Raw genomic sequence first — 13,867 nt, forward strand, 5'->3', positions numbered from 1 at the left:
GTTGAACAAATAAAGCCTGTGAGCCTGAGTGCCTCAATGACTGTGTTTATAGAAAAATCACTGCCATTAAGGATGGTGAAACATTAAAAGCTCCACAGATGCTGAACCGAGTGGTTTGTGAGTAGGTGTGTGTCAGCGGGGGTTCATATGTCTGTGGCATGCAGGAGGAGGGTGTCAGGTTGAAGTACGTTCGTACGTTTGTGTCAAATTCATCTCCAACAACCTGTCCTCGACCCTAACATCAAAAAGTTAAACATCTTAACAAGGGACGCAGCGATTAAACTGATTTCATCCTAACTGTGAAGGCTCGGCTATGTCCCGTCACATCTTATAGACATATAATAGAGGGTAGGGTATATGTAGTATAATACAAAAAATAGGAACTGTGCTGTATGTCTAACTGAGAAGTTTGCTCGAAAATCTCCCCTCGCTGATTCTCAGAAGATTAGCCGGGCTTTGATATTGACTGAAATAAAGCTTACAAAGAACAGGAGAGACAGACGAATGAGCAGAGGGGGTGACAGAGAGAGAAAAAGATGGGGGTGGCTGAGGGATGGAGAGAGGAGGAAGGGAGGGATTAAAGGAAAAGGAGGGATGGAGACTTCAAAGAAGTTCCAGACACGGAAGGTGCCGACTTCAGCACAGTTTATCCCTCTTTCCCCCCCGACAGCAAGAGGCGGAGTGTGAGGCAGGACTACAGCTAGCTGTGTCCTGTTCCCAGTTCACAGCTGCACCAGGTGAGGAGAGAAAATCCCTCTTAATGTCAAGAGATGTGGAGAGACAGGGCAAACTACCATGTTATTGCACCTTGGAGACACTTAGTCCCAAATCCCTTATCATGATTGGACCTGTGAGATTTCTGAGACTTTTCTATAAACAGCTGGAGACGAAAGACAGAAGTGTACAACCTGCAAACAAATCCCGGACAGTCTGTAAGGCTAAAAGACAGAGCAATCAACTGAATGACTTGTTGACTAACATGTCTATACTTAAAGGAATAGGTCCGACAATTTAAATACACTTATTGGCCTTCTTGTCAATACGTGGATGAGAAGATCAATGTCAATCTCATGCCTCTGCACCGAGTACCATCAACAGCCAGCGAGCCAATTTAACATACAGCCCAGAGACGGGCTCTGTTCAAAGTTTAAAGCTCACTAATTAACACAATACATCTCATTTGTTCAACCTGAACAAAAACCTATGTATGAAAATGTCCAACTGCTTTGTGCCAGATCACGGCATTTCTTGGCTGGGGGACTAACTATATTATCTACACCAATTGGCTGCTGGCTGTAGCTTCAGATTCTGCATTGAGACCAAGGACAGGGGAACTAGAGGGGTGTTGAGGGGGCTGCAGCGATAAATGATAAACGATGTGATGAAGAAATGTGGACGAGCGAGACGTGTCTGTAACTTCACGGCGCTGCATTATAAAGAACTTTGAAGGCGTCTGTCTGTGACACTAACATCCGTCTCGCGTGATCCGATCACAAGGCAACAGCTCAGCAGTTCACGCCTGACACGCCGGCGCCTTGACACAATGTTTTTAACGCGAAGGAAGAAGGAACTTAATGTATAAAATATGCAGAATTTACGAGAAGGTCCACATAATTAAGAATTTGTCATAGACTGAATTTCCCAGCATTTATAAAAGTGTCCTCTATCTCAACAACTCCCTCTTCATCTCCTTGCTGCTGTTGACGTGGCTGCTTTGACCAGTCGTGGTAAAATGTAATATCTTCCTCTCACAAAAGAAAGAAAGAAGTGTTGCTTTTACTCGTCCATACAAAGTAAATGTTAACTTTGAGGTCTCTAACAGAGTGGCTGAATCAGAAATGATAAAAAATCCCCTATCAACTATTGATTTCCTTTCATATCGACATCACTTTACTGACTTGGTGTATGTGACTCCTAAACATGAATATTATTTGAAAGCATGAAAGATGAAAGATGGAAATAATTATAATTTTCATGCTCTTCTGCTAACCTTCATCTGCTGCTTCCTGTCGCTAGACGTCAATTACACAGCACAAGGCAGTCACAAGTCGAAGCACAAACTATATAATGTTAGGGTCTGCGCTGATTACATGTATTCAGTACGTACAGCATTCATCATTAAATGGACACTTTTGGCCACTTCCTGTAATCTAACAGTGCTGCCGAACAGCTCTCTGCAGTATGTGTGCGTCACTTAACAGATCTGATGTTCTTATCTTCGGTGACCTGCATGCAGCCCGTGTGTGTGTGTGTGTGTGTGTGTGTGTGTGTGTGTGTGTGTGTGTGTGTGTGTGTGCGTGTGCGTGAGTGCTTTGTGGTAGTAGGAGGCCACCTCTGACCGCGCAGAGAGGAGCAGCAACTTTGAAGCCTCAACTTGGTGATGAATTTGTTTAAATCCCTGACGTACGAACACCCCCTCGCTCCATTATTTCAGACTCGTCTTCCTCTCCGTCCCTGTCCTCTTGGCCTTACATTTCGCTCTCATTTCCCCTCTTTCATCATTTTTGCATCTCTACATCTCTCCACTTGTTCTGGCTTTTTTTTTGTCCCTCGCCGTCCCCAGTTATACAACATGTGAAACATCTTTCCTGTTCATTTCTCCAGACGGCCCCGATGATTCACTGTGTTCTTTGCGCTCGCTTTTTTAAAAAAATATTACATCACATGAGAGTGGTGTCCTTCATGATTGATGTACAGCCTGAAAAAAAAAAACACTAATCTATTTGACACCTTTCCTTGAAAAAAGTCAGTTGCATAAAATCATTTCTTTGATAATAAGGATATTTTTTTTATCACTCTGGATTGTAAACTATGTTTGCAATTACAGTTTTGTTTTGCAGTTTTTTTTTTCAGTTGTTTTGTCTAGAAAATGATCGGAGCTTCCCAAAGCCAACAACCCAAACATATTCAGTTTTTTATCACAGAAGAGTAACAAAACCAGAAAACGATTCATAACTAGGAGCCTGGATGAGAGTATTTTGACTTTTCTTCTTAAGAAAAACATCATCACTCAAACTAACTGATTATCAAAATAGTTGGGGATTCATTTAATAGTTGAAGCTAATTGATAATAGGCGCAACTCTGTGGTAAAAAAAATATGTTATGCAGGACAGATGGATTACAGAGAACATAACACTAGAGTCATTAAAGATGAACTCTAATTAAAACTCATTTTCCGCACAGCTCTATCTCAGCTTCCCTGATTTAACGGCTTTACTGTACGCGGCGTGCAGCTGACAAGCTCTCGTTCGTGTCTTTGTTTCACTTTAGCCCACTCTCCACTCTTCATCCTTGTTTTCTCTGTCATCATCAGTTATGCAACTAGTATTGGGAGGCACTCATTGCCAGGAAGTGGAGTGATGCCATATGTAGGTGGTAAGAGCCCGTGTGGGTGCAAAACTGTCCGTCCACGCTCGTCGAGTGTCAGACGTACAAGTTCTACAAGCGTTTACAGCGAGCATGAGCAACTCTCCCGGAGCTGGAGAGGAGAGGAAACAACGCACTGAGCTGTGATATAATGACAAGAACGAGCCAAAAGCTGAAGCCCTGCCAAAGAACTGAGAGAGAACTGGATCGTAAAAAGATGATTCCTACGCTTCAAATATGATTTTTGATCAGCTAAATTAAATTACTAAGGTTTTATGTTCCATAATGCAGTCAGTAGATGAGGAAATTAACTTTACTTCATGTCATTTCCTGGAACTGGCTCACTGAGGAAAGGAGGTAACACAGAGTAAACCAGCCTTCTTCCTACATCCAGCAGTTACACCAGGTCGAATATGTACACTTTCCTGGAAGGCTTTTCCATTGGCGCCAATTGAAACCATGCTGTGTTGATGTGGGTTTCCATTACCAGCTTAAATGTGGCGAGTTGTGCCGAGTCACACCAGAGACGGACCGTCTCTGGAATGCATCTGACTGCCCCCAAGTGGGTTGAGTTGATGTCGGATAGGCTTCAATCAGAGGCTAATGGTGGCTTTCTCTCCCCTTTTTTAGTTCAATTTTGTCACCATGTCTTCACCAATAAGTAGCTACAGGAGGAGTGACTGTAAAGAATAACTACAGGTAGGTAGCCATGTTGTAATGGAGATGTAAATCCCTGCCGTGCCGGCCTGACACATCAAGTTAAACCAAGCCAGTCATGAGTATGAAATACCTCTATGTTAGAGTCTCCTCCTCAGCTCGCTGTCTTATTAAAGCTTTCTGATCTGATGCTGATCGCTTGTTTGCACATGATGTCATGTTTTCAGTTGCTATGTCCCAAACAGCAGATGAAGGGCAGGAAGTGGTCTGTGCATGTAACACACAAGGCTCCTCAGTGACACAGATGAAGAAGATCACAAGCTCTCAAACTGCAGATGGCTTGTGTTGTTCGAGTCCAATCAGTCTCTGTTTGTGCAGTCAACACTTTGTCAAAGAACAAATGGTTTTTATTATTTTTATTCTTTCCTTAGCTGGAGTTTGCACCTCTGTAACTTAACAACAATATGTATAACTAACTTTGCTCCTGTCTGATGAGCTCCGTCTGTAACACTGAGCCCAGACGACCTGCACCTCTCTCCCTGAGAAACTTACTAGGATAGTCAATAGATTTACATTGTCATTGTTTTATTTACAGCTAAGGAGCCATCTTTATGCTGCCCAAGGCTACATTTCAACAGATCCCATGCGGTACATACTATCATTTTATAGAATGCAAGATGGCACAGTTTTGTAACCAGTGAATGATTCATTTACAGATTATTTTAGGCTGAACGCTCTGTTGTGTAAGAATGACATGACACGGAGGCAAATAACAGGTCCGTTGTTCTCAACCTACAGAGAAACCACTGCTGAGAAAGAAGCGTGTTATTAATAGTTTTTTTTTGACACATTATTAGTGACATTTCCGATGCAACCTACTCACTTCCTCATTCTGTCAGTGCTGATTGGCACATTGGTTTTCTGTATCGTCACACTTGTGCTTTTTTTGGAAGCGTTTCCGCTTCTTTTGATCTATGTACAAGTGTGCAACATTATTAACGTTATTCCTTCTTACCATGGTCACTCTCTGTCCCAGATCGTCCCCAGTACCTCCGTCTTCGCTCGGGAGTGTGAGTGTGCCTCTCAATCACCGCAGCAATAAATCGGGTGTTACTGACTGAAAGGAGAGAGAACACACAGAGGCCACGTTTAGTAAATAGATACATGCACACTGTAAACTTTACAGTTACTTTACTTTAATTCAAATGCTTTATTTAAAGCTACAACAAGGTATTCTAATTTTTTGTTGATTTAGGCGGCTCCCATTGAAGAAAAGATGACAAGGTTGAAACAAAAAGTAAGTTTATTCTGCTGTACTGTACCAACAGACTACAGAGCAGCTTCTCAGAGACAGCTTAACCCAGTAAGACCTGTGGTCTGGGGGTGCCCATTAAAATGCAAGTCGTTGTTTGAAAACACCTACTAAAACCTGAGGGGTTTTCTGAAAAACTTGAGAGTTGTCAACATTGACTAAAACCTTTCATTTTTTGGCCCGTGGAGCAGATCGGAACTTGAAATAAAAACATTCAAGAGTTTGAGACATCGGCTTGAATTGGAAATTATCACCCTTTCTCTGATGTTCATTACTGAGTTACTTTTTCTATTGTCACGTCATGCAAAACAGGCTCATGTGGCATCAGACTAAAGGGGAAACCACACAAATGTTGCATCTGGTCTTAACGGGTTGAATCATCCTCAGCACTCTACCACAAAAAACTTTTTTGAATTGTATGACTTATCCAACCCGAATAAGTCAGAATCAGCCCCTGTCACATGCATTGACAGTAACTACAATAACTGTACAGTCACAGCCAATCATCTCACTCAGGATCTCGCTTATTTGTGTGTCATATAGAGGCATCTGACACTGTTTCATAACCAGTTAAAAGTTGTTGTTGGTTTAAATGTTCCGTAGCGATGAGATATCAAACGACACTCACTGATTCCTCTGTCCTCGTGGCTGTCCTCGTCCCTCTCGTCTCTTTCGTTATCCAGGTTGGACATTCTCACTGACATTTCTGGAGCAGCACGGAGGTAAAGGGGATGAGAAAAAGGCAAAGATGAGCAATAATATGTGGACAGGGTTTCTCTATCTAAAACCTTTTCTTATGGATTTGACATGTGTTTCAGGCTGACAGCTGAGATTGCCTTTTGCCCAGATAATAATAATAATAATTATAATAATAAATGTGAGTGCAAGGGTTCAAATAGAGACCTCTCATTTGATTGTATGTGTGTGATCTTGGTACAGCTGCAGACGAGACTGAACATGCCACACACACACACACACACAGTAGTGACTTCTTATGAGCCAATTCTTCAGCCTAATGCCTCGTGATAACGCAGCCACGCTCGCCGCCATCAATCCCAAGTTGTTTACCAAACGATCAGACTGAAAGTGACTTGGACTCGAGAGCTTTAATGAGGCTGTAATCTTGTTTGATGATTTTGTCAATACCGCTGAGTGATTACACAAATCACGCAGCAGAAGCAGCCGCCACGTGATGCTAATGTCAGCGGTTTAGCTCAAGCAGCACTTGACACGCCGCTCGTTCATCACGCCACTTTAAAAACTTTGTGTCTTCCTTTGATATTCAAAGAAATGTCAGCGTGTTCAGATGTGAAGGTTAATACAAGCAGCTGGCTTTTACAGAGTTACTCCTGTAGTTTACTTGAGGCCAACCAGTGGGCATAAACCACCACAAATGCAGAAAACAATGCTCTCGGGTTCATTTTGAACATGGTGATGGTGTGTTATTGTCAAAATTGACTTAATTAAGTGATCAATTAATAAAATTAGCATCCATCCATCAGTCCTACCCTGTGCTGCCAGTGGTGACATGTGCTGGTGTGATCGCCTGTGGATCTGGTGTCTGTATGCGTACACAGCCAGCACCAACACCATGATGCATCCCATAATGCCCCCAGCGACTGGACCCACAGGGGCGCTCTTGATCATGTTCAGAGATGCCACCTCTTCATCTGTGGCGGAAAGACAGAGAAAAAAAAAAAAAGAGGCAAAGGGATGGGCAGAAGGTCATTTAAAGTACAAAGGATTTCAGACCGCTCAAGATGTGACAGCAAGCTAACATGAGACTGCTCGGACTCTGATCCTAAATCATGCAGCGACGCTGAGACATCGTCTACTTCACATCTTCTCTTTCATCAGTGTGAAATGCTGAAGAAAAATTATTCAACGGCAGGCAGACGGCCAATTCTCCGTTTGAAAAAGCTGATAACAGAAGCAAAGAAAAGGCAGCATAAAAGTTTCAATCAATCTGAAATGCTGGTTTATCTGTGATCTGCAAAAAAAGAGCATTTCTACTGCCCCAAAGACCCTGGAAATCGTTCATTCTGCTGCTGGTTTGTTTTCTTTACTCTCAGGCTGATGAGATCCAATAAAGTCACCAAATAAAGGATCTAGTTGTTCCATGTCTTTACAGCGAGCACTGGAGCTTGACTAAATCCACAGTCACTCACCTAGCAGTCCCATGCCGTCTGCATAGGGACTCTTGGCGCCGACGATGCCCCCGAAACACTCCTTCTGCAGGGCACAGTATGGCTTGTCCAGGTGAGTCTTACCATCGCTGTCCACCATGCACCACTCACAGTCCAACACGCCGAAACAGTCACTGAAACAGATCAAAGAATATTGACATCAGTATTAAATTGATTGTTTTTATCATTGTCTAAACAGTATTTAAGATGTAGTTACTTATTTGCTTCTTATTGAGGTTTTTTTTGTTATCTTGAACAGGAACCAGCTCTGTATCAGGACAATCTTGGAAGCATGTGCAAATGAACAAGCCCCCCCACAATTTTGCAGGCAAAATTCAGGAAAACAAAGTCATCTGGCAGATATAGGACTGTTGCATCAACTACAAGACAGATCTTGGGACAATATTAATACAATATTGTTTGTTACACACTGTTTCAACCCAAAATGGAATTCTGCAGCCCATTTTCTGTGTTCTTCCACTGCAGACACATCTCAGCTTCATGAAAAGGGGCATCAGTGAAGAACTTCTTTAATGTCTTTTCTTCAATGTTGATATATTGCTATGCCCCTGCAAAGAACTTAGAACTGCCTTGTGTCTGAATGATGATGATACATTAAACCTGTCTTGCCAGGTTGAACAGCGAGCTTACGCTTAAAAGAACTTTCATTTTCAACATGAGCCAGGTGGTAACAAATCTTTCTGAGACAGATGGGCACATTTTTATATCAAACTTCCAAACACTATTTATTTACATGTAGTGGAAAGCCTGTGATATTAAAAGCTCATTAAAGTGAAGTACAGTTGATTTGCCATTGCACGCACAAAGCAAATGTGAATTAACAATAAAAAAAAATATAAACAGAATTTATTCCTATAGTGGCCTACAAAGAAAAAGATATGAAGGATGGAAGACTTTTCCTGTTTGTTACCACTGGGTGGAGCTGTGCTGTTCAGAACATTCTCATGGTTGGCCCTATGAATTATATGTAAATAGATGCCACATACCTCATGATAGATTCATGTGTGTGTTCAAATGTCTGTGTTGACATAAACGTCACACGTGTGTTGTTTTTATTCATCACACCTGTTAACGTGCACTTTAGAGGTGTGTAGTTTAGCGTGGTTACCTGCTGGTGTATCTCTGACTACAGCGGGTGTTGATGCACTGGGGCAGGGTCTCATGCAGAGCGGGATCAATCACGTTCAGACTGACGGGTTCCTGATGCACCTCGCAGCTGGGATTCCTGTACGCAACATACACGAGGTGAAAACACAGCAAGGTGCGGGCACAGTTCATTACTTTGGTCAAAAACTATTCGGTGGCTGACAGCCTCCACATCCAGACCATCCACTGAAACGCAAATACAGTGAAATTGACTTAAAAAGGAAATCAGAGCACGAGCCCTCAAAAGGAATGTCATCAGCACGTCAATTTATGCAAAGCACCTCTTAAAGGACAAACACCAATGCTGCCTGACACAAAGCACAGAGGAGAAATCTGACAGTGTGGAATGATAATTGCATGTCTTCCTGAAATAAAGCAGAAACTGGCATTTGAAACATTGCCGTGCTGTCAAAGACTGCTGATGGCTGATGAAAGGAGATGGGAGAAACAAGAGAGAGAGACGTGAGAGACAAGATCAGGACGGAAAGGACAAAAGAGATAGTATGAAAGAAAAAGAAGATATGGAAACACCCACAAACATTTACACAGCAGAAAGTGCCTGCCGGAGCACGCACACATCTGCAGTTAAAATGATAACAACAGGACTGTAACAGGGACTGTTGTCAGCCTGGACATCTGAATACACTACTATCATGTTAAAGAACTTAAGAACAGAATTTGGCAAATGTGTCGACTGACATTGAATGTCATGTCATGTCATGTCATTGTCCATAACCGCTTATGCCTTTCCATGCGGTCACGGGGTGTTGCTGCTGGAGCCAATCCCAGCCTTGTCTCAGGGCGAGGGCAGGGTACTCCCTGGATAAGTCGCCAGCTCATCGCAGGGCCCTCAGTAGTGAGCAATGTGGGGTTCAGTATCTTGCTCAAGGACACTTCGACATGCAGCTCAGCCTTGCCCGGTGCCGGGATTTGAACTAGGGACCTTTCGATCACTAGTCGACTTGCTCTACCCGCTGAGCTACAGCCGCCCCTGACATTGAATGATAAGTGTAAAATACTCCTGACAGCAAGTTTAAAAAAAAAAAAAGAGAGAGAATTTATATATTATACAATATACATATTGTTGATGCAAATAGTAAAAACATAAATAGAGCAACAATGTACATTTGCAATGTGATTTTTAACTTAAGGCAAAAAGGTTCATGGTTATCACCTGAAAGATAATTAGAAGAGGAACAGAGAGGAACGTTCTTATTCGTCTCTTTCCTAGCTAATTCATGTCATCCTATGGCAGGGTCACCCACAGTTGTCCCAACATAACCTGGGATCCTTGTTCCATTTCGCATCTTAATGAGAAACTTACGAGAGGTGTTTGCTTTAAGCCCCTCTGAGACTGCTTCTGCCCGGGCTATGTCTGATGCTGCTAAGTTATGGCATTATAATGAACTTTTGGTAATTCAAGTTGTTTCCTTTTCTTTGTATTTACATGCAGTCTAATTCAGTACATTATAATAAGTGACTGAGGAACATCTGACAATGCAAACAGAACAGATTTGGACACTACAGAAAGAAAAAAGAGAAAGGGGGAAAATATGGTATAAAGTTCTTGTAGAGATAAAAAGGGCAGAGTGAGATACAAAGTGTACATTAACTGAAATATGACATCAGTACAGGATAAACAAAGAGCCAAATTTTCCTAAAGACAGCTGACATCTTTTCATTCCTCTTTATATACATTTAAAATAAACAGACAAGACTTCTTATAACCTCCCTTCGTCATCACAAGTCCTTGTGATTGAACTCTAACCATTCATCAGAACAGTGCATTGTGGCATTGTCCTCCACTGGTGGACAACAGTCCTTGAGGCAAAAATAAAGCCTGCCAGCACCAGTCCAACATGTTCACCTGGAGGAAGCACAGACCTGTCTGCTAATGAGCTCAGGAGATTCTGGCAATCATTTAAGCGACCACTCTCCAGTATGTTTGACTACTTCTTTACAGAAAGAAGGAAACATTATTCAAATTTAGACAACAAGCTTAAGTCATTTTCCATTTCACAAGGAGTTTGAGCCATTTTAACTGAATGCATTTTAATCCTGGTAACACAAATGATTTCCTCTGGTCTCTGTTAGGATCATGCACTAGCTGACTCACTTAAATTCCAAAAAATGTAGACTTTGTGGACATAAATGTTATTCATTTACTGCGGCTCCGATGTGTCTTTGCACTGACCTGTTTTCAGCGTTGGTGAGGTTGCCGGTGCACTCGTTGACCTCCAGAGGGCACTCACATGGACACTCGCATTCATTCTGCTCCATCCTGGGGGAAAAAAAACACAGAGTGATGAGCGAGTGAGAAACATTCTCATGATGACACACAATGAGCTACATTTAATTTGTATTCTGATGAAGCAATAACTGTTGTAACGCGTCCACATAATCAGTGTTTCATTAGCTTAGCTTCTGCTGGTTCAGGATGTGATTGTTAATAAAGTACACACAGCCTGTGATGACTCTGCTGCAGAATTGGAGGATCAGATCTTAATCTTTTCTGAACAAGTCTGTTCTTCCATCCCAGACGGATCGTGTCATGTTAGATCGCAACACCTCAAAGTAATAACAGTGAATCCCTCATGAGTGTGCGGGTGAATGAGAGACCTGTGGCAGTTGAGACAGAGCCGGTCCACGGTGCTGCAGGCGCAGAACGCCAGAGAGTCACACGTCTCGTTGACGATACCGGCGAAGGCGTTGGTGCCGGGGATTCGGGTCAGGCGGTACTTTGAACAATGGCTCCCATGGACCAGGTTGGTTAGGTCCCCCTGAGACAGAGAGAGATAGAGAGAGTGACGAGTGAGAGAGATAGAGAGACATCATTACAAACTTTTTTTTTCTTTTTTTTTTAACAGAACTTTATATACCATACAAGTATTTTGACTCTGGTTTACATTGCTCTCTGTTTGTTACACAGAAACAGACATACAGCTAGAATCATTTAATATTTCAATTAGTAGTGCAATGCTACTGACTAGCAGGGGCAGGAGGTACTTAAACAGATTAGATTTATTGACAGTAAACAAAATCTGCTACTTGTTAATCTTATTTAATTGGTGCCTACTTTTAGTTCAACATGTTATAAAGTTTACTGTAATAATTCAAAAGATAATGGGATTGGTGTTGGAACAGTTCAAGGCTGCAACACCAACGATTACCACAAGGTGGCAGTGTCACCCTGTCACATATTCATCACTGCTCAGGAAGGCCCTCAGGAGCATGTTACTAAGTATAACTGTCAGAGTCTGAGTGTCTGTGCAGTCATTCATAAATCCAGTTAGTCACATCACAGATCACATCGCCTCGGTGGGCTTTACAATCTGTACAGTGAACAACATCCTCTAGGAAGAAACCTCAGAGTTGGGATCCCTCTTCCAGGATGGACAGACATGAAATAAATATCCCGACTACAGAACGGATTCCTCAGACTATACAGATTACATGACAAAATATCTGATGCAAACAGATCATAAAGACATGGGCTATCTGAGGTTTTCTGACTCACCATTATACTGGTGTTGAATTTGTAGAAGCGCTGCACGGTGCGATCACTGAAGCTGTTGCACAGGTTCTTCTTGACAAAGTTGGGATGGTTTAGGATGTCATTGGCCACCAGTGGTTCCTGTCGTCAAAAAGAAGGGGTGATGGTGTGAGGAAGAAAGGAAAACAAAAAAGACAAGGAGAAGAGTGAAGCTAAATTCAATTTTGTATATTCGTTCCTGGTCCTTTACCTTGTGTGTGATGTGCTGCTGCTCTGCAGGAGCATGACCTTTGGGGTCAATCAGAGTGGGGTGAGCGACCAGATACCCTCTGTCCTCCATGATGAAGCACCTGCAATGCGCACACACAAGTATATGTAAAGACAGCAGACACAGTGACTGAATACATGGAACTTTACATTAGTCATACCAATTATATTTAATTTACCTTTTTTTAAATCCCTCTTTTTCACATAGTGCTCAATTCAACTTCACCCTGCATAATATGGCTCCATTCTATTTCCCTCCATTCCTTAAACACTCTGCCAAATAGTGCTCCACTTTTCCCCACACCCACTTTGGGCTAATCCTGTTTCATATGGCTCCTGAGCACCCACAGAGAGAGCATGAAGGAAATGAAGAGAGAGAAAGAGCAAGGAGAGAGCAAGGGGAGAAAGACGGTGGGCTGGGAGAGGAGGGGGGTTGTGTGGAAAAAAAGGATGAAAAAAAAAACAAAAAGGGAGACAAAAAAACTGGGGAAGGTATGTAGGACTGAGACAGCAGCGACGTCACATCTCCGGCAGGAATGCCGTGATAATCCTCTTATCTCTTCTTCCCCTTTCATTTTTTCCTGCATCTCTGCACAAGTTTAAGTCTCGCTCAGTAATACAGAAGTTCAGCCGTTCTCTGAATATACTCAAGAGAAAGGGTGAAGGAACGAAAAGATAAAATGGAAGGGAGCGAGAGGTTCAGAAGATTAACAAGAGTCAGCCGACCATCCTCTTCCTACCTGATCTTGTCGCCCTTGTCCTGGTTGCAGATGGGAAGCAGATCCAGCAGGACCTTATAGAAGTAGCGTAAGGTGAAGTCGATGCCCATCACTGCGATGGCATAACCAGGAGCCATCTGAGAGCTATAGAGAGAGAGGCGAAGAAAAGGAGCAGACAAAAACAAACACAAAGGATTATTTTAAATGAGGGAAAATGTTAAACTTTCCTGTTAAACTGTTTGCTGTGACTGTGTGCTAAGCTGTACGCAGGGAGACGTCACTGTCTTAGAGAGAGCATAAATATTTAGCAATAGCCATCCAAATAAAAAAAATCCCCTTCAAACACATAGACAGAATACATCACACACACACCGTCTTTGAACCTGTGTTTACACGGGATACAGACTGCACAATGTTACGCTCACTGAGCCAGTCATCAACACGCTAATCCAGACTGATACTGACTGTTTGTACCGTTCATTTGGTAAACAGCTCCTATTGTATTCGTGCAGGCTGCGTTGTGGCACTAGGTTGCATTTTAAGCTCGCAGAACTAGAAACATAAACACGTAGATCTCAGCTATGGTTACTTCTTAAAGCCTTCCGACTCAAAGAGGCTGTGTCCAAAACATTCTGCTTGAACGTCCGCAACAATTAACCAAAAGCACAGGAATACAGTGGCTTGCTCAAGGGCACCTAC

General features: G+C 42.5%; 1 protein-coding gene across 1 annotated transcript in view; it reads right to left on the reverse strand.

Moving 5' to 3' along the window:
• cachd1 (cache domain containing 1) overlaps nt 1–13,867 on the reverse strand; it is an 89,990-nt gene that overhangs the window by 5,493 nt on the left and 70,630 nt on the right. Inside the window, exons 17-26 of the mRNA XM_037115612.1 lie at nt 13,190–13,312; nt 12,433–12,532; nt 12,207–12,323; nt 11,309–11,469; nt 10,884–10,970; nt 8,652–8,768; nt 7,505–7,656; nt 6,845–7,006; nt 5,965–6,042; nt 5,040–5,141 (exon numbers count right to left, since the gene is read on the reverse strand). Coding sequence (XP_036971507.1) covers nt 5,040–5,141; nt 5,965–6,042; nt 6,845–7,006; nt 7,505–7,656; nt 8,652–8,768; nt 10,884–10,970; nt 11,309–11,469; nt 12,207–12,323; nt 12,433–12,532; nt 13,190–13,312 — 1,199 coding nt within the window. The remainder of the gene's footprint in view (nt 1–5,039; nt 5,142–5,964; nt 6,043–6,844; nt 7,007–7,504; nt 7,657–8,651; nt 8,769–10,883; nt 10,971–11,308; nt 11,470–12,206; nt 12,324–12,432; nt 12,533–13,189; nt 13,313–13,867) is intronic.

This window comes from Acanthopagrus latus, chromosome 11 (genome assembly GCF_904848185.1).
Source record: "Acanthopagrus latus isolate v.2019 chromosome 11, fAcaLat1.1, whole genome shotgun sequence".
Lineage (NCBI taxonomy): Eukaryota > Metazoa > Chordata > Actinopteri > Spariformes > Sparidae > Acanthopagrus > Acanthopagrus latus.